We start from the raw sequence: 20,000 nt of genomic DNA on the forward strand, positions 1-20,000 counted from the left end.
CACACACACACACACACACACACACACACACACACACACAGAAAGATAAACAGGTCATACAAATGTGCTTAATAGTCTGCAAATACTTTTACCCCTCACAATCAGGGTAGGAATTTCACGGCGGCCACGACGGCCATGGCCATCGTAGCCCCTTGCGTTGGCCGTGAGGCCCCTTTGAAAATCAGAGGTTTACAGGCCACGGTGGCCTTGGTGCCCCCTTCTTTCAATATTCTGCTTTGCGTCCTACTAATAGCGATTTTTATTTAGCCTGTGGCCTGTCAAAATAATCTTAGCATTCACAGCGCAAATTAATTTAGTCTTTTACGCAGTGGAGAAAGTGGCAGCGCAAGAAAGAAAGTGCGTCCAAATTCACCCATTCTCAGTTGAACTACTCGCGAACTAGCCTATTCATCACACAGACATCACAAGTATCACATGAAAGAGCTTTTTCTCAGATTTTAAACGATGTTAGCCGATAATTGCTGTGGTTCGCGAGAAAAGTAAATAATATAATTCAATTTAATCATACATTCTACTGAAGGTTTTGCGTCCCATGATCTCCCTACCCATTCATCTCGGTGGAATACTTTACGAACCCTTCTTTTAACACATGACAAACCATATAGGCCTATCAGAATAAACAGGAGACCTTACCGAACACAAAGGTGTAAAGCAGTCCCCTGTACAGTCGCCGTTCCAGAGTAATCCAGTTTTGAATTTGCAGTAAAGTTCGACATACATGGATGTCTCCAAATTTGGGCTTTAAGTTTTACACTGTGTTTAAATTGTTCCACATGATTTCATAACGGGCCAAATACAAAATAAATGTTACAAATATCGCCTAGATATTGGTAAATCAGAGGACAGCTGACTAAGAGTTTGTGAAAGTAGCCTTAATGATCACAAAATGCTAAGAATGCATCTAGGCTATTTGAGTTTCTTAAAGCTGAGCTGTGCTTAAATTGTTCAATACATGATTTCATAACAGGCCAAATATAAAATAAATGTTATATATAGCCTAGATATCTGTAAATATTAGATAGTCAGATGATTTACAGTTCTATGTAATATGTCATGTTTTCATTTCATGTTTTTGTAATGTTTCATACAGTGATGCAGGTCTACTGCAGTGAATAGGCTAAATACAACTTTGATCATTTTTATAGCCTACTACTGTATAGTTAACTTTGGCCTTGGTGCCCTGACATGTGGCCTTTGTGCCCCCCACCAAATATGCCCAACTGAAGGCCAAGTGGCCTTGCCCCCAGAATGGTGAAATTCCAAGCCTGCTCACAATAACACAGAAGCACAAGCACACACAAGTGCATGCACGCGTGCACACACACACACACACACCTCCTGTTGCTCTGCGCTGGCCGTAGGTCACCTTGCCGTCAAACTCGTCCACGGGAACTTTGAGGTCAGGCTCACACTGTGTGATGATGCAGTTCAGATGCTCCTCGACCTCAGACAACAGCTGCAGAGAGAGAGAGAGAGAGAGAGAGAAAGCAAAAGAGAGAAAGAGGGACAGAGAGAGTGACAGAGAGAGAGAATGAGAGAGAGAGAGAGAGAGAGAGAGAGAGAGAGAGAGAGAGAGAGAGAGAGAGAGAGAGAGAAAGGGGGGGAAGATGGAGAGAAAAAGACATCGGAGACAACATTTTGACAAACACACACGACACAAGATGACAGATAAGCGTTGCTGCATATGTATGGTACACTGTGGTCTTCTGCTCTCACCTGCTTCTCATTGTACCAGATGGTGCATCCTCCATCCTCCTTCAGCCTGGTGTTGTAGCATCCTCTTCCTCGGCTCGCACACACGTGGTACCACACCTAGACACACACACACACACACACACACAGGTTGTATTCAGAGATACTGAATAGAACAAACAAAGTTGAAATGAATCTTCAAAGCAAAACTAAAACCTAGAATGTTGACGGATGGAACGCACCTTCTCCTTCTCCATGGCAACCAAAGAGATGGCCAACCCCATCCTGATGGCAAGAGAGCGGGAGAAGTTTATTACTACAAACAACACATCAGCATTACAGTCAACATAAGCTGTATGGGGTGCACCTTTCAAAAGGCACACACAGCCTCACACACACAGGGTCGCTGCCCAACTTGCTGTTGGGTCATTCCACGTCAGTTCAACCAGGGCCCACGCACTTTGGTCTCAAAAAATTCTGAAAATTTTCTGAAAAATAAGTGTTTCTACTTATCTCAGTAAGGAAAATAAATCAAGAGCCTATGTTGAGTACAAATATGTCTTCTGAAGGCTTAAACAGAGCCCAGCCAAAAACTCCAATAAAATTTGTATCAACTTTGAGGGACAGCTATGGCCATGCAGGATTATCCAGACCAAACGTGACGATTTTGCTACATACTATTCCTATTTATGTACCAGCATGCAAAATTTGAGCCTCCTACATGGTTTAGTTCTTGCGCTGTAGGCTTGTGAACTTTGACAAAAAAAGAGGTCGAACAAAATAGACACCCCCCTCCCCCTGTAAAACTGGCTGTATCTTGGAAAGTATTGATCTTACATAGGAGTAATTTTACAGTGTGTCTCCTGGGTAACATAGGTACACCTGGTAATTTTTTCAGAATTTTTTGAGACCTAAGTGCGTGGGCCCTGGTTGAATTGACGTGGAATGACCCTGTTCAAAGTCTCCTATGACCAACACACACACACAGTCACTTTTGAAGAGGGAATCAGTGCTCACCTCTCAGCTCGACCCACTCTGCCAATGCGGTGAACGTAATTCTGTTTCTCATCAGGCAGGGTGACATTGATCACTAAACACATACATACACACACACACACACAAACTGTAAGTGCTTCACACGCTACAGTTAAAAACAGTACAAGGCTGACATCTAGTGGTAGAAAAAAATCTATAAAGAAACTTTACACATGGCCGCCACTATCAAGAAATCATACAATTCAACCTGTGCGGTGACATCAAGCAAGACAGACCTGTACTGTTGCATTCAATGCCAGTTTCTATTTCAAAGTGTGTTAACACCACCCCTTAGTTTTGTCCCTTCTCTCTTACCGTAGGGCACACCGTGGATGTCGATGCCTCTAGCTGCCACATCTGTACAGATCAGGAACTTCACTTCCTGTTTCTATGGTGACATCACAGGAAATAAAGGTAAAATCAAATCCACTGCAAGGTCACAGCATAGAGTCATGGATAAGTTTAAAGGTCACAGTCTGGGTGTGAGGGTTAAAAATGTGTGTTTTTTTTTACCTTGAATCGCTCCAGGTTGCTCTTGCGTTCATTTGGCTTGCGGTCACCATGGAGACAGACACAGGACAACTGGTGGCCTTTTTTATCTGGTCCTGTACAGAGAATGAAGGTAGAATGAGTGTGTGTGTGTGTGTGTGTGCTTGTGTGAGAGAAACAGTGTGTGTTTGTGAGACCCTCCTCACCTGTGAGTTTGTCTTTGTGTGAGAGAAATAGTGTGTTAGTGTTGTGAACCGATATCCATTTTAAGGGCGAATTACAATATGGATATCTAATGTGGTTATGTTGTGAACGAGAACCCTCCTTAAAGTAATGGCAATTAGAAATGTGTGGGGCCGATGCCATTAGGGAATGTGTGTGAGTATCTGTGTATGTATTTGTGTAATGTATTTGGGTGCATGTGCGTGTGTGTGTGTGTGTGTGTGTGTGTGTGTGTGTGTGTGCTCTGTGTCTCCTCACCTCCCCCCTGTTGGACAAAGTACTGTTCCATGTTGTCGCAGTCGATCTTGGTCCTGCAGAAGATGATGGCCTGGTCCATCTTGTGCTCCTTGATGGCACGGATTGTGTATTCCCCCTTCAGGATCTTAATGGCCTCTGAATACATCTCTACACACACACAGACACAAACACACAGGGCCACAAAACACACTCATCAGAAACTCTAGGTGTCATTAGGACTGCATGTCAGTATCACAACACAGGCCTGTCCTCAGTCATTTCTGAGCACAGTTCTCCTGCAAGCCTGGCCCAGCTCACACACTCTATCTGTGTGCTACTGTGTGCACAGGAAGTGGTACTGTAAACCCCCTAAAAGAAGAGCTTTTTGGCTTTGTTATTCCTTGGTGAATAAAGCTAAGAGGCTCTTCTAGTAGAAGCTTTCCACTTCCTCTGGGTTAACTTACTGAGATGTATGCTAGCTGTTTCATCATCTACTCTTCCAGGAGCATATTGGTTTCTCTTTCAGACATTTTGGCTCTTTAGACAGCTCTGGAAGAACGATCATGAACACACCAAGCACAGACAGACCACCAGGTAGCATTCTTGATACCTGTTTTGCATGCTCAGTCACCCACTCGATATCAACATCGTCCAGTGCGCCGCTACTGCTTTCAGTCCCTCTCTGCGGCGTCTTAGTAGACAGTATCACATAGTCTCTTTGGGGTGAGGACTGACCAATTAAACCACTTGAAATATGCCCCCCAATCAAAGAGCTGACAGTACAAGACCTGAGGTCCCACTAAAGCAGGGGTGTCAAGGCCTGGGGTAGATGATGGGAAATTAACATTTCTGTGCCTGAACTTATCAGAAACATTCAAAAGTTGTTCAAATGTCAAACCCCCTGTCCCACTGAGTCTGAATTCAGGAACAAGTGCTTGAGAGCGGTAAGCCCTGAGATGAGGAAGAGGAAGAGGAAGAAGAAGATGATGAAGAGCATCACCTGGGCTGTTGGCTCCTGGTCGTGTGTTGTCCTTGGCATGAACCTCGTCAGTCTGAAGGGTTCAACAAAAACAGATAAGAGCCCCATCAGGGTAAACACACACACACACACACACACACACACACACACACACAGAGGATATTCTCCTGGCACGTGTGTTTCAATCTCAAACACTTCATGGAATCTGGTGCATGGCACACAACTATCGGTGCTCAATGACATTGTGTGTGTGTGTGTGTGTGTGTGAGAGATGCACACATACTGTAAGTGCTTCACACGCTGCAGTTAAAAACAGTACAAGGCTGACATATAGTGGTAGAAAAAAATCTCTAAATGTTATAAAGATACCTTTACACATGGCTGTGTCATGATCAAGAAATCATTTGTTTGTGTGTGTGTGTGTGTGTGTGTGTTTTTACCCTGATGGGGTTCTTGACGAGCATATCTCAGAGGCTGACTGATTTGGCGTTGAGAGTGTGTGTGTGGGTGTGTGTGTGTGTGTGTGTGTGTGTGTGTGTGTATCCTTACCCTGATGTGGTTCTTGCCCAGCTTCTCCCAGAGGCGGTCAGATTTGGGGTTAACGGGGACCACCACGTGATGGACGGTCTCGGGGACAGAGTCCTCTCCCTTCAGGTCCACCCAGGTGGGGAAGTGCATGATCTTCTCAGACAGCTTCTTCACGTCGAACGAGTGCAGCGTCGCAGAGCAAACAATCACCTATACACACACACACACACACACACACACACACACACACACACACACACACACACACACAGTTACTCAGCAATATAATGGAAGGGCAGAAAGCACAACAGATCCAGAAAATATCAATTCCCTCAAGACAAAAACAAATAGACTGATGAACATCAACATTATATTTACATTTATTCGTTTGGCAAATGCATTTATCCAAAGCGACTTACAGCAACAAAATAACATTTAAGGTCATAAACGACCACCCTTTCTATTCAAGCACTCGTATACCCGTCTGGCGTTCAGCTTGGAAGGCCAGATCCCTAACCACTGACCACTACCACTAGCATTTACTCATCTATTCAGATGGTTACAGGGGTCCCACTATCAAGTCAAATGGGAAATTCCATTACTTTTTTCTGGCAAAAAAAAAAAAAAAAGATTTTCCATTTCCATTACCAATAGATAGATAGATACTTTATTGATCCCCAGGGGAAATTCAACAATGAATGGTACCAAAGATTTCAGAGCAGCCGTGTAGTGATCCAGAAGTTTTGACAGTGTTTCCCATACATTGACTAATCTGTGGCGGGGCGCCACAAAATAAAAATCGGCCGCCACAGATGAATATTCTATGTTAAATTTAATTTAATTTAAATTAAATATAAGGTCAAATCCTTGCATTGCCATTGAGCTGCGCTTTTTACGCACGCAGCCTTTCCTTGCCCCGCCCCGCTCTCTCTCGTAGCCCGATGCCCCTCCTCTGCATGTGCATTTAACAAAATATTCACGATTGTTGAAGGATTGTTGTTGCCACATAGAAGCATTGCATAGAAGATGTCTGGCTAAATTGCTATTAAATCCGCTTAGCATCGTGACCATGCTGCGCAAATTTGTTCAAAACTGCTGCATTGAAGGGAACTCTGCTAAGGTCTTATCACAACATAGTAGGCTACATTGAAGAGACTAAACTAAGTTAAGTTATGAAATCATACAGTATCTCAAAGCTAACGTTAGAATACTGTTTGGATGTCGAATTTAGCATGCTTAGTCTACTTACAGCTGCTTGTCAATTTCGTTGAAGGGCTCATTTTATTGACTCTGACACTGAATGTTTGCAAAATCCCGATGTAAATGGAAAAGTGTTTTCCAAAATTCCAAAATTCAGAAGTACGAACCTTTATTTTAACCCCCCCCCCTTGTCAAAGTCAGCTACCGCCACAAATTGAATCCAATTCTGTGGGAAGCACTGTTTTGAGTCACTAAAAACACTGTTATCTTTAAACTCCGGCCAACGTGGAGATTTTTGATAATGGTGTGTTATTATGATATTTTTTGAATATTTTTGATTTTTAATGGTGTGAACAATAATGAAGAGACATTTTCTCCTTTGCTTGAAATGTTTTTGAGTCTCCGATTGGCCATCCCCATCTTATTATGATTATGTGAAGAAAAATATAAAATAAAATATAAAAAAAAATACCCGGCTACGTGTGCAAATAGTCTGAAAGAGAACGAAAGAGGGAGGGAGGGAGGGAAAACAGAGATAGGCAGACAGAGAAAGAGAAAATGAGAGACAGAGAGAGTGTGTGAGAGAGAGTGTGTGAGAGAGAGGGGGGGAGTGAGAGACAGAGAGAGAGAGGGAGAGAGAGAGAGAAAGAGAGAGAGAGGGGGGGGGGTGTCAGGTGTGAACGTTCTCACCTGAAGCCTCTTCCCATCAGAGGTGACCTGGGGGATCTGGTTGTAGATCTTCATGATGAAGTCTGTGTAGCCCGCCGACAAAAGACCATCCTGGAGAAGAGGGAGTGAGAAGGGTTTCAGATATAGACACGCACGCACGCACGCACGCAGGCACGCACACACACACACACACGCACACACACAAGGCTGAAGTACTCACACACTCGTCTAGCACAAAGAAGCGGACTTGGGAGAGGTTAAGCTTCCCTGTAGAGATGAGATCCTCCATCCTTCCTGGCGTGCCCACTACGATATCCACCTGAGAGAGAGAAGAGAAGAAGAGAGACATTATCTTATATTTCCCCTGAAGAAGAGAGACATTATCTCATATTTCCCCTGAAGAGGAGAGACATTATCTCATATTTCCCCTGAAGAAGATAGACATTCTCATATTTCCCCTGAAGAAGAGAGACATTATCTCATATTGCCCCTGAAGAAGATAGACATTCTCATATTTCCCCTGAAGAAGAGAGACATTATCTCATATTTCCCCTGAAGAGGAGAGACATTATCTTATAGTTCATATATCCCCTGAAGAAGAGAGACATTATCTCATATTTCCCCTGAAGAAGAGAGACATTATCTTATAGTGCATATATCCCCTGAAGAAGAGACATTATCTTATAGTTCATATATTCCCTGAAGAAGACAGACATTATCTAATATTTCATATATCCCCTGGTCTACACTAGTAATAGGAAATGCAGATTGGCTACATCAACATACCCCCTGCTCCAGCACGGAGAGCTGCTCTTTAGCTGCCACTCCACCAATCACCAGCAGATCCCTGTAAAACACACACACACATGCACGCACACACACACAAACGCACACACACACACACACATTTATAGAAAGAGACACAGACACTTGATAGGTTGCGGCATCACTAATCCAATGGGAGGCAAAAGAGCAAAGCCACTTACCTCACTTTGGGGCTGTCCACATCTGTGTGTGTGTGTGTGTGTGTGTGTGCAAAACCACTCACCTCACTTTGGGGTTGTCCACATTCTTCTTGAACTGGTTGACCACGCGGTGGGTCTGCTCAGCCAACTCTTTAGACGGCTCAATGATGATGGCCTTAGGGGCGTTATTCATAACCTTCACCTGGCTTACTTTTGCGCTCCCTAAACACACACACACACACACACAGTTTAGAGTGGTACGGAGCTATACGGAGCTATGTGACTACAGCAGAGGGACTACTGTCTACTGGTCTTAATCGTGACATGAAGACTGTTCATGTCAGACTAACTGTAAGACTGACCTAGACACACACACACACACACACACACACACACACACACACACACAACACACACACACACACACACACACCACACACACACACACACACACACACACACACAACACAACACACACACACCCTACCTGTCTGGCTGGATTTGACCGCGTGTCCCTCAGGTGCTTGATCCAGAGCTACAAAGCCCTCAGCAGGCTTGTTCTTGAAGCTCTCGCCTCCAAAGTTAAACTTCAACTCGGCATTCTGGGGGGCGGGTGGGGGTGGCATTGAGAGTGTTAGGGAGTTAGGGTGTGTGTTTATGTATGCATGTTAAATGTATGCATATTAATTTTAGGTGTGTGTGAGTGTGTGTGGTCACCTTGAGAACACAGGAAGCAAAGAATGCCTGGCCTTTTAGCTGTGCTGGGATGGTGAAGGCCAGGCCCAGGTCAATACCTGAGAGAGCAGACAACTACAGTTACAGTAACACAAAAAAAACTATATACACAGCTATTGAACACACACACACACACACACACACACACACACACACACACACACACACACACACACACACACACACACACACACACACACACACACACACACACACACACACACACACACACACACACACACACACACACAAACACACACACACACACACACACACACACACACACACACACACACACACACACACACACACACACACACACACACACACACACACACACACACACACCTTAAGGCAACAGACAGCTAAAGTCGCAGTAAAAACTGTACAACTCCAGTCCTACCATTCTTAGAGAAGGACATCTGAGATTTGTCTAGATCCAAGTAACATCCAATAGTATCGTGCATTGTGAACTCCTGTGTGTATAAGAAAAACAACAACAACATTAAGTTTTAACAGGAATACATCGGTAACACTTTATTTTAAGGTTCACATGTTAGCCACCAATACATACCTAATTATGACCGCCGCGCAGCGAAGCGGCGGTCATATAGGTTTAGTCAGATTTTTTTTTTTTTTTTTCTTTTTCGCATGCCCAAATTTCCGTCAATGAGTCCCGGGACACTGAAAGACCGGGGTACACGAAACTTGGTGGGCATGTAACCCCACATGGATAGCATGGAACCATCGTTTTTCGTTTTGATCTGTAACCCCCCCGCTTGACTGGACCCCCCGTAAGGAGGGTAGGGCAGACACAGTTTTCTGTGAATATCTCGAAAACCGTGGGGTTTAGGAGGACCATTTTTTTTTTGTATGTTGATCTCAAGGGGCCATGTCAACCCATTCCATAAACACTCATTTCATGTATAGCGCCACTTAGTTAAACACAAAAAAGTAAAAATGAGGTGTTGTAATTGAAGGTATCTGTGACCTAACATAGTCAAAACTGCACGAAATTGGAAGTGTAGGATCATTATGACACCCTCTGTATGCACGCCAAATTTTGTGGAATTCCGTTCATGGGGGGCCACACAATAAATTAATTTATGTTACTATACACCAACTGGCCTGTAGGTGGCTGGAGAAAGTTTTCTGTGAATATCTCGAGAACCGTAGGGCCTAGGAGGTCCATCTTTTTTATGTATGTTGGTCTTAAGGGGGCATGTCAACCCATCCCATTACCACTTATTTCATGTATAGCGCCACCTAGTTAAAAATTAAAAAGCAAAAAATTAGGTGTTTTCATCACAATATCTCTGGCTGACAAGGTTAAAACTGCACGAAATTAAAAGTGTAGGATCATTATGACACCCTCCGAATGCATGCCAAGTTTTGTGTACTTTCGTTCATGGGGGGCCTTACAATAAAATAATTTATGTGTACATTTAGTGACGTACACCAACAAGGATTCCCGGGACACTGAAAGACCGGGGTACACGAAACTTGGTGGGCATGTACCCCTACATGGATAGCATGGAACCGTCATTTTTCGTTTTGATCTGTAGCCCCCCCGCTGGACTGGACCCCCCGAAAGGAGGGTAGGGCAGACACAGTTCTCTGTGAATATCTTGAGAACAGTAGGGCCTAGGATGACCATTTTTTTCCGTATGTTTGCCTCCAGGGGTCATGTTAACCCATTTCATGTGCACACATGTGCACAAACAGATACACACACACACACACATACATTCACAGTAATCATACGTATGACACATACTCACACAGTAGACACATGTACGCTTGCATGCACAGGCACATACGCAGGCACAAACACAAGCACGCACACCCACACACACACCCACACACACACACACACACACACACACACACACACACACATAACATAAACATAACACAAACAATCAAGAATTTCTCAGAATTATAAACAGGCAAGATGGAGGTGGGATTGTATAAAATTAATTTTACATGTGAAATCTATGAACTAATCATGTTTTGGTACTTGTTGTCTAGCAGAAACCAGTGAGAATTGAGTGTGGATAATGCAATTTAGTGAGACAGTTAGAATCATATAGGACTTTCAGCGTGATTTCTTTTTGTGGAAAAAATGTGCTGGACTGGGTGGCGGTCATATTTTGTACCGCTCTGCAGTACATCTAATTAATACCTGTATTAGTGACTTGTAAGGCATGTGTTAGGCAACATTAACCATTTGTTAGGTGTGTATTCACAAATTCGTTATTCATGACGAATTAGGCCTTTATTATTGATATAATCTTAATAATGACCTTGTAAGCCTTGATCTCTACATACTAATTAGTAGTAAGTACCAAAATAGAATATGCATAACCTACTTGTATACTGTTTGAATAAATCCCAAATAGTAGGAGAACAGTTGTAGAATAAGCAAGTGTATGGCTCAACCTCATTGCTGCATTTCACTGCCCAGGTTGCTGTGTGAAATAGCACTTAATAACTGGGAGATTGGCTCCCATTCTAAAGTGGAAACTGGTTCCTTGGTAGCAAGCACATTATCATCAGTAATACCTCTGCAGAATGTACTTATTAGTCATGAATTGTTTCCATATTCTAAAGTCAGGCATTATTATTATGAAGAATTATATGATGGGAACAGTCTAGACTATAACTCCTGGTCAATACAGACATTCTTTACCCTTAATACATTGCTAGTGCATACATTTTTCATTCAAAATATTGTCCCTGTTCTAAAGTAGAGGCTGGGACAATGTTTATTTAACAAGTTCTGTAAACATGTTACATTGTACTCTCAATGAGCTCACAAAGCACAAAAAGACTAGCAATACCTTCTCCCAATACTGATAAAATACTAGTCCACTCTGGCAAGTAAATAGCAAATGTTCTTTTGTGTGATTTCTTTACTGCTACTGTAGTTTTCAGGCAAATAGGCCTGCTGTGTACAAGGTTTTGATATGTGGTAGGTGGGTCCCGTTTCAAAGAAGACCACCACAGATGTGTTGAATGACAATTCTTTTGCCCTTTTTATTTGTTTAAAAGACATGTTAATATCCTGTCCGTTCTAGTTAAAACTAGCTTTTGCTAGTCTTTTTGTGCTTTGTGAGCTCATTGAGAGTACAATGTAACATGTTTACAGAACTTGTTAAATAAACATTGTCAGTGCTGTCACTTTTCTCATCTTCTTTTCTATTGTTAACACCCTCCCAGCCTCTACTTTAGAACAGGGACCATATTTTGACATATCATGACTAATAAGTACATACTGCAGAGGTATTACTGATGATAATGTGCTTGCTGCCAAGGAACCAGTTTCCACTTTAGAATGGGAGCCAATCTCCCAGTTATTAAGTGCTATTTCACACAGCAACCTGGGCAGTAAAATGCAGCAATGAGGTTGAGCCATACACTTGCTTATTCTACAACTGTTCTCCTACTATTTGGGATTTATTCAGACAGTATACAAGTAGGTTATGCATATTCTATTTTGGTACTTACTACTAATTAGTATGTAGAGATCGATCAAGGCTTACAAGGTCATTATTAAGATTATATCAATAATAAAGGCCTAATTCGTCATGAACAAGAAATTTGTGAATACACACCTAACAAATGGTTAATGTTGCCTAACACATGCCTTACAAGTCACTAATACAGGTATTAATTAGGTATGTATTGGTGGCTAACATGTGAACCTTAAAATAAAGTGTCACCAATACATCCAGTTAAAGCAGCACCCAACTCTCAGAGTAACTTGAGTTGCTTTACCTCTCCATAGCTGTCAAACTGCTTGTTGTTGGATTTCTTCCCGGTCCCTCCAAAGCCAAAGCCATATTTATCAGTACCTGCACAGTGCACAAACACATTATCAATGAAACATATTTAATAGTACCTGGTGCAAAAACACATTTGCATTAGATAAAACAGACAGGCAGAAGACAAATGGCAAGTCTGTCTTCCACATGGTGGCTCTAGGCTTGAAAGCATATATCACAGTCACAGTATTTTTTGCAAACATTAACAGCAAAAAGTCAAAAAGTACTAACGATTATCTAAAACCACAGTAAGACAAATGATTATCACAGGGAGTGAACCATAATATCACATATCATGTATCACAGACTATATGATATGGCAAAAATAAAAACTACAAAAAAAAAAACTACATACCTAAAAAAAAAAGCACAAACAAATGGCTCACCTAAATCCAGTGCAGCCTGACTTGTTGACCAGCCAACTCTGCACAGCCCCTGATCATGACAAGACACCTCGTAGTAGTACTTCCCTAGAAACACACACAAACACAAAGGTCATGTTTGTTTGCTTGCACTATTTACCCAAATCTCTATCATTGTCAATTAATCTGTGTGTTGTGTGTGTGTGTGTGTGTATGTGTGTCACCTTTAGTGACGCCCTGGGTTGAACGACAGCCGTGCCATTCCTTGAACTCACGGCTCTGGCAACACATACCATCTGGACCGATAGCTAGAGAAGAGAAGAGAAGAGAAGAGAAGAGAAGAGGGGAGAAGAGAAGAGGGGAGAAGAGAGGAGAAGAGAAGAGGAGAAGAGAAGATTAGACAAGACAGGAGAAGAGAAGAGAAGAGGAGAGCAGAAGAGGAGAGAGAAGAGAAGAGAAGAGAAGAGCAGAAGAGAGGAGAGAAGAGAAGAGAAGAGGAGAGAAGAGCAGAAGAGAGGAGAGAAGAGAAGAGAAGAGAAGAGGAGAGAAGAGCAGAAGAGAGGAGAGGAGAGAAGAGAAGAGGAGAGCAGAAGAGAGGAGAGGAGAGAAGAGAAGAGGAGAGAAGAGAAGAGGAGAGGAGAGAAGAGAAGAGGAGAGAAGAGGAGAGCAGAAGAGAGGAGAGAAGAGAAGAGAAGAGGAGAGAAGAGGAGAGCAGAAGAGGAGAGAAGAGAAGAGAAGAGGAGAGAAGAGGAGAGCAGAAGAGAGGAGAGAAGAGAAGAGAAGAGGAGAGAAGAGAAGAGAAGAGGAGAGAAGAGGAGAGCAGAAGAGAGGAGAGAAGAGAAGAGAAGAGGAGAGAAGAGAAGAGAAGAGGAGAGAAGAGGAGAGCAGAAGAGAGGAGAGAAGAGAAGAGAAGAGAAGAGGAGAGCAGAAGAGAGGAGAGAAGAGAAGAGAAGAGGAGAGAAGAGGAGAGCAGAAGAGAGGAGAGAAGAGAAGAGAAGAGGAGAGAAGAGGAGAGCAGAAGAGAGGAGAGGAGAGAAGAGAAGAGGAGAGCAGAAGAGAGGAGAGGAGAGAAGAGAAGAGGAGAGAAGAGAAGAGGAGAGCAGAAGAGAGGAGAGAAGAGGAGAGAAGAAGAGAGGAGAGAAGAGGAGAGAAGAGAAGAGAAGAGAAGAGGAGAGGAGAGCAGAAGAGAAGAGAAGGGGAAAAAGACAACACCAGATGTTAAAATAGAGACAAAAACAGCTAAATTAAACACTACCACACAGGACACATTTTTATTTGTACATTTTATGAATATTCTAGAGATGCAGAAATATGAACATAGATTGAGTGTTATGTGATTGAGTTGTGGGTTGCACTACACTTCATGTCTCAGATCACTGGTCACTCACCAAAAGCTGTGCTTCTGTCATAAGGGTTCATCTGCCATTTACTGAACACTGCAGTGGGGGACAGATGGGACAGCAATGTCAGAAACTCAAGCACCAGCGCACACACACACACACACACACACACACACACACACACACACACACACACACACACATACCTATACCCCAGTCTTAACCACTACATGGCCCTTCATTCTGAAAAATGTATACACCAGTGTGTGAACACACTTCTTTGTTCATCTCTCTCTCTCTCTCTTTCACACACACCTGCACCCCCAGTCTTGACGGCGGCTCGGCCCTTCTTCCCTTCCTGCTGGTCCTTCATGGTCTCATACACAATCTGGATCAGAGGGATGCTGAAGGCCTGCAGGGAGACACGAGGTGTTATGGCCATGCACTTCACAATCACTGGGCCTTGCACGGCAAAAACAACCTTGACTTCACGAATAGTGCACTGCAGATGTGTAAAGGGGTGCTCACTAGTGATGGGCAAATGAAGCTTTGGTGAACCACTGAACCACAGCAGTGTGAACCTAGCGACACTAGCTGAAAAGCAAAAAGATGGCTGCCACACATACATTTTTCAACATAAAAGTCCTTAGAAAACCAATATTTTTGGTTACATTTACTGGTTTGGGTAAGGACTTTTATGTTGAAAAATCTACATGTGGCAGCCATATTGGATTTTTTCATTAGTGTTGCTAGCTTCACACTGCTGTGGTTTGTTGGTTCACCAAAGCTTCATTTGCCCATCACTAGTGCTCACACCATTTACTGAACACTTAGCCTAGCACTTAAACAACACAGCAGTCATTACATAGTAATGGATTTCTGTGATATTCAGATTTCTGTGGTATTCAGGTGTTTTCCACGAGAGAGTTTCACTCACGCCAGTTTTGCCGCTGCCTGTTTCAGCCGCCTGTGGAAACAAAACTGTTGTCAAGAAGTGCACTGATAGGCAATGTTGAGCATTATGAGCATGGCCAAGGGCTGCATTAATGCTTAAGTGGCTGTTGTTAGGGTTTACCATAAGGACGTCTCCTCCTCCAAGAATTAATGGAATAGACTCCGCCTGGATGTCAGTCGGGAGGCTAGAGAGAGAAATATGATAGTGGACACATTAGAGATACAAGCATCTATGAGTCGGTTATTGGCCTAACGTTATGTAAAACCAAAGTCCTTTTAGGCAAGTCCCTCCACTAGGCGGCCATATACCAACGTTTTATGGGCACTCATCGGGCACAGTCTTTGGGTCGAACTGCGCGTGTGCAAGGCTTCACGACACCAATCTTGCTCCAGCGGCGAGATCACAACACATGATTGGCACGATGTCTCCACAACACACCATATGATTGGCTCAATATATTCACATCACACCACATGATTGGCTCAATGTATTCACATGTCGACGTTTTGCCGAGGAAGGGGTGGGATATGTGTAGACAACGGCCATATTGGCGTGACAAACTAGCCCCATGCATTTCTATGGAATATTTTTTGAGTGCTGTGTCTCCACATTAGAAAGTCTCTGGTAAAACGGCCAGTGAAGTTATTTGACAAGGGGTGTGTTCTGTACGTCTCTACAGACGCGCAACGACATTTACACCAGTCAACAAGGAACACATCCATTAGTCTGTAATGTGGACATTTAATAACACAACTTTGGATAACAGGCTGTGTAAAATTAGTTGTGGATTGGAGATTGAAGCTAACGAGTTGGCATCTTCGAAAAGCATAAGCTTCCCTTTATCTCATAAAACAGGGAACACTATGTACATTAATTAAACACAGGTGATCATCAGGGTGGGCGTGCAGGAGTATGTAAGCCTTATTTTGCTTGCAAAACCGGCCGGCTACTTACAGCCAATCCAACTCCTCAACTGCTTGCGCGATTTCTGGCATAACGCCCATTTCTGCAAGACAAAAAGTTATTCATGGTTCAATTATGATATGTTATTCAGTATAACGACAGATATCCCTTACATTAAAATGTATTGCAGGATAAAGTGCTTACCACCAAACGCAGCCATGACTGCTAGCGAGATGAGACAGACCGGATGTAACGTGTAATCAAATTTTGACAGAGTGCAATAGTGTCTAAAGACGTAAGTACAACAAGACCGTGCATTTTGAACGGTCCGCGTTTTTAAAAAAATCCTAAAATGTTCCAAAATATAATCTAGCAGCTGTTAGTATCCATAACAGTTTACGACATTTGAATGTTTGAATTTAATTTAATTTAATTCAAATTCGACAATGTTTATGGAATCATGCATCCTTAAAAAACGCGGATTGAGCCCACATATTTTGAGCCTTACTGACCACCGTTATTTGACGTATGGATGCTTGCGTTACTCGAAAACATGGCTGTCGGCAATATTTTAGAAGATGAAGAGGAGAATATTTTGTATGATTTACTTATAAATACCGAGTGGCCGCCCGAGACAGACACACAGGTAATAGAGATATGCAATGGCTATATATTTGGTGGAGTTGTGAGGTGTTCTAAGGCTCTACAGTTGTACTTTGCGATGTTGCTATTCTTGGCGCTAGGATAGTCCAGAGGCCACGTCGCACAAGTTTACCTTATCGCTACTAGTGCTACTGCTGTCCAGCCGACAGGTGTATCATAATAAACGATCTTGTGCTTGCTTATTTGATTCCATTAAAAATAACGACTATATTCTTTTCGCTTTACGGAAATGTTGACTGCTTAAAGTTCATTCATTTGCTCTTTCCACTATGGGTGCAGGTGCAGGTTAACACAATTTGATGCAACTGCACTTCTAAATGTCAGACTCGTACCACGAATGCAGTACTTTTCAAACTCTAACGTGAGGCCTCATGTGCATCGTCAATAAGTATACGTCTGTATTTCGTTTATGCACAGTTGAGGGGATATAAGGAGCATGACTCGTCCTTGATCGCCAAAGCAGTGACGGGTAAGTTCAAGTGGTAAAGTTAACAGTCGCATCAGTTTTACTTTTACTTTCAAAGCTTTGCTGGATGACGATCATACACACTGTGGAACAGAAAGTTCTGTTCGCAATAGCTTCAAGAACACTTGGTTAGTCTATGTCAGTGGTGATGATGGCGATCAGTTTGCTCAGGCTTTCTTAAATTATTGCAGTATTGCAGGGCAGTAACCTATTGCAAGATATTTGTATGATTCATTTTAATCATCTGCCTATATCCTACATAGCCTACAGAAATAATACCAATTTTGACGTCTCTATGTTAGGAATTTGTAAAGTGATCAGTTGATACCTACATGTTAACAATGATAGATACTAGGCTACCTAACTTTAGGCTTAGGTTGTATTGATTGATGCTCTATAATGTTGTAAAACATGCTGTATGATGGCATAATCTGAGTGGGCCTTCTGGGGCCCAGGAGGCGGGCCAGTGTTCTAATATCTGATTGAACAGTTGTGTGATGTTATTGGCCAATGTTGTAATATCTGATTGGACACCTGTGTGATGTGTGATATTATTATTTCGGACGCAGGTCCCTTCAGGTTCATCCTTCACTACTTATGGTACAGGTAAGGAGTGCCCTCTCCTCTCTCTCTCTCTCTCTCTCTTTCTCTAGCTCTCTCTCTCATTCTCTAGCTCTTTCTCTCTCCTTCTCTAGCTCTCTCTCATTCTCTAGCTCTCTCTTATTTTCTAGCTCTCTCTCTCTCTCCTTCTCTAGCTCTCTCTCTCTCCTTCTCTAGCTCTTTCTCTCTCCTTCTCTAGCTCTCTTTCTCTCTCCTTCTCTAGCTCTCTTTCTCTAGCTCTCTCTCTCTACTTGTCTTCTTCTCCCTCCTCCCTATGCCGGTATCTGTCTCTCTGACCCATTGGCATCAATATATGAAAATTCAGTACGGACAGGCAGCACAGACAGTACCTACAGTATGATATACACAGCCCGTACAAGACATATACAGACAGCACAGACACTATGACATACACAGCCCGTACAAGACATATACAGACAGCACAGACAGTATGACATACACAGCACGTACAAGACATATACAGACAGCACAGACAGTATGACATACACAGCCCGTACAAGACATATACAGACAGCACAGACAGTATGACATACACAGCCTGTACAAGACATGTACACAGATGACAGAACAAAATGCAAATAGATAAAAGATAAAATACAAGATGTCCAGAAAGTCTGGACCCCTATAGTTCAATAAATACCTAACTAAAACAAATAAAATAGATCAATAAAACAAAACGAAAGTGTTAGTGCCTTAAAACGAATGGACTCTGAGTGGGACGTAGCCAGGTTCTGTGCAAATAATGTGGGATGATGTGTGCTAAGGGCTCTTACGGTCTGGGGATATGTGCTGTTTGTGAATCGTGAAGTTCTTGCTGTGATGCTTTTAAACCTTTTCTCTGAAGGAAGAGGGGTGAATAGGGCATTGGCAGGATGGGAGGGGTCCCTGACTAATTTCCCTCCCATTTTAAGCAGTCGGGTGTTATATATATGTCCTTGATGTCAGGGATGTCCTGCCCCATGATTTTAGATGCAGTCCTGGCAACCCTATTAAGCGCCATTTTGTCGGCTGAGCAGTTACCAAAGCAGACAGTGACATATTCTGACAGCTCTGTAGGAGACGAGTGCCTTATCCCAGCCTTAGACACCTTGCTCTGTAGGAGTCCCTCATCCCAACCTTAGACACCTTGCTCTGTAGGAGACGAGTGCCTCATCCCAGCCTTAGACACCTTGCTCTGTAGGAGACGAGTGCCTCATCCCAGCCTTAGACACCTTGCTCTGTAGGAGACGAGTGCCTCATCCCAGCCTTAGACACCTTGCTCTGTAGGAGTCCCTCATCCCAACCTTAGACACCTTGCTCTGTAGGAGACGAGTGCCTCATCCCAGCCTTAGACACCTTGCTCTGTAGGAGACGAGTGCCTCATCCCAGCCTTAGACACCTTGCTCTGTAGGAGACGAGTGCCTCATCCCAGCCTTAGACACCTTGCTCTGTAGGAGTCCCCCACACCATCCTTAGACACCTTGAATGTCCTCAGTTGGTGCTGAAAGAATAGACGCTGGTGAGCTTTCCTCACAGTATGGTTGACCTGAACGTCCCATTAGCCTGTATATTACCATCTCAAACATGTAGGCTAATATTCATTTGCATGGTACTGTAAGTCATTTTTCTACTGACAGTCTAGATATTCATAATCTAAGCCTGTGTTATGGTAATACGATTCTCGGGCAGATGGTTGTTAACACTACTATATATAAGCTGCGTGAAATCAAACCCACAAGCACACTGAAATGTCTGATTTGAGTGACCATATACTGCCACTGTTCTGGCAGAGCCTCACTTGAAAAGTGGCATTAGGAAGCCTTTAATGCTGCTCATATCTGGCTGATGCTTGAGGGAAATCTTCGTGCTTTCTTGCCCCCTCTCCTCTCCTCTCCCCTCATCTCTTCTGGGCCGCTGGCCTGAAATGATCGTTTTGGTTCTGAAATTGGGGCGTTATTCACTCGGTTTAAAAAATGCATGAGGATCAATGAGCCGAGAGACTTGTGTGTCTAATGACTCAGCATTCTCAGAGGGATAAACCATCAGGGTTTTTTTTTACACTGTGTGGTGTGTGTGTGTGTGGTGTTTGTGTGTGTGTATGTGGTTTATGTG

General features: G+C 43.1%; 2 protein-coding genes across 2 annotated transcripts in view; one reads left to right on the plus strand and one right to left on the minus strand.

Annotated features, from left to right (window-relative positions):
• Positions 1-16,418, minus strand: part of ddx1 (DEAD (Asp-Glu-Ala-Asp) box helicase 1) — a 17,495-nt gene extending 1,077 nt beyond the window's left edge. The window contains exons 1-25 of the mRNA XM_076272506.1: positions 16,364-16,418; positions 16,211-16,262; positions 15,377-15,440; positions 15,239-15,268; positions 14,617-14,713; positions 14,350-14,397; positions 13,186-13,269; positions 12,986-13,069; positions 12,553-12,629; positions 9,176-9,248; positions 8,755-8,831; positions 8,525-8,639; positions 8,121-8,259; positions 7,859-7,919; positions 7,293-7,391; positions 7,094-7,183; positions 5,225-5,413; positions 4,697-4,748; positions 3,718-3,864; positions 3,262-3,353; positions 3,064-3,136; positions 2,731-2,803; positions 1,956-1,998; positions 1,738-1,833; positions 1,357-1,477 (exon numbers count right to left, since the gene is read on the minus strand). Of these exons, the coding sequence (XP_076128621.1) occupies positions 1,357-1,477; positions 1,738-1,833; positions 1,956-1,998; positions 2,731-2,803; positions 3,064-3,136; positions 3,262-3,353; positions 3,718-3,864; positions 4,697-4,748; positions 5,225-5,413; positions 7,094-7,183; positions 7,293-7,391; positions 7,859-7,919; positions 8,121-8,259; positions 8,525-8,639; positions 8,755-8,831; positions 9,176-9,248; positions 12,553-12,629; positions 12,986-13,069; positions 13,186-13,269; positions 14,350-14,397; positions 14,617-14,713; positions 15,239-15,268; positions 15,377-15,440; positions 16,211-16,262; positions 16,364-16,379 (2,092 nt within the window). The 5' untranslated portion in view covers positions 16,380-16,418. The remainder of the gene's footprint in view (positions 1-1,356; positions 1,478-1,737; positions 1,834-1,955; positions 1,999-2,730; positions 2,804-3,063; positions 3,137-3,261; positions 3,354-3,717; positions 3,865-4,696; positions 4,749-5,224; positions 5,414-7,093; positions 7,184-7,292; positions 7,392-7,858; positions 7,920-8,120; positions 8,260-8,524; positions 8,640-8,754; positions 8,832-9,175; positions 9,249-12,552; positions 12,630-12,985; positions 13,070-13,185; positions 13,270-14,349; positions 14,398-14,616; positions 14,714-15,238; positions 15,269-15,376; positions 15,441-16,210; positions 16,263-16,363) is intronic.
• A 294-nt stretch (positions 16,419-16,712) lies between these two features.
• The window catches only part of nbas (NBAS subunit of NRZ tethering complex), a 233,879-nt gene continuing 230,591 nt past the window's right edge, over positions 16,713-20,000 (plus strand). Inside the window, exons 1-3 of the mRNA XM_076271806.1 lie at positions 16,713-16,805; positions 17,240-17,291; positions 17,858-17,894. Of these exons, the coding sequence (XP_076127921.1) occupies positions 16,713-16,805; positions 17,240-17,291; positions 17,858-17,894 (182 nt within the window). The remainder of the gene's footprint in view (positions 16,806-17,239; positions 17,292-17,857; positions 17,895-20,000) is intronic.

Source organism: Alosa pseudoharengus, unplaced genomic scaffold (assembly GCF_046254945.1).
Source record: "Alosa pseudoharengus isolate Yale_2024_CS ecotype anadromous, Long Island Sound unplaced genomic scaffold, YU_APseudo_1.1 YU_APseudo_1.1_scf_7, whole genome shotgun sequence".
NCBI lineage: Eukaryota > Metazoa > Chordata > Actinopteri > Clupeiformes > Clupeidae > Alosa > Alosa pseudoharengus.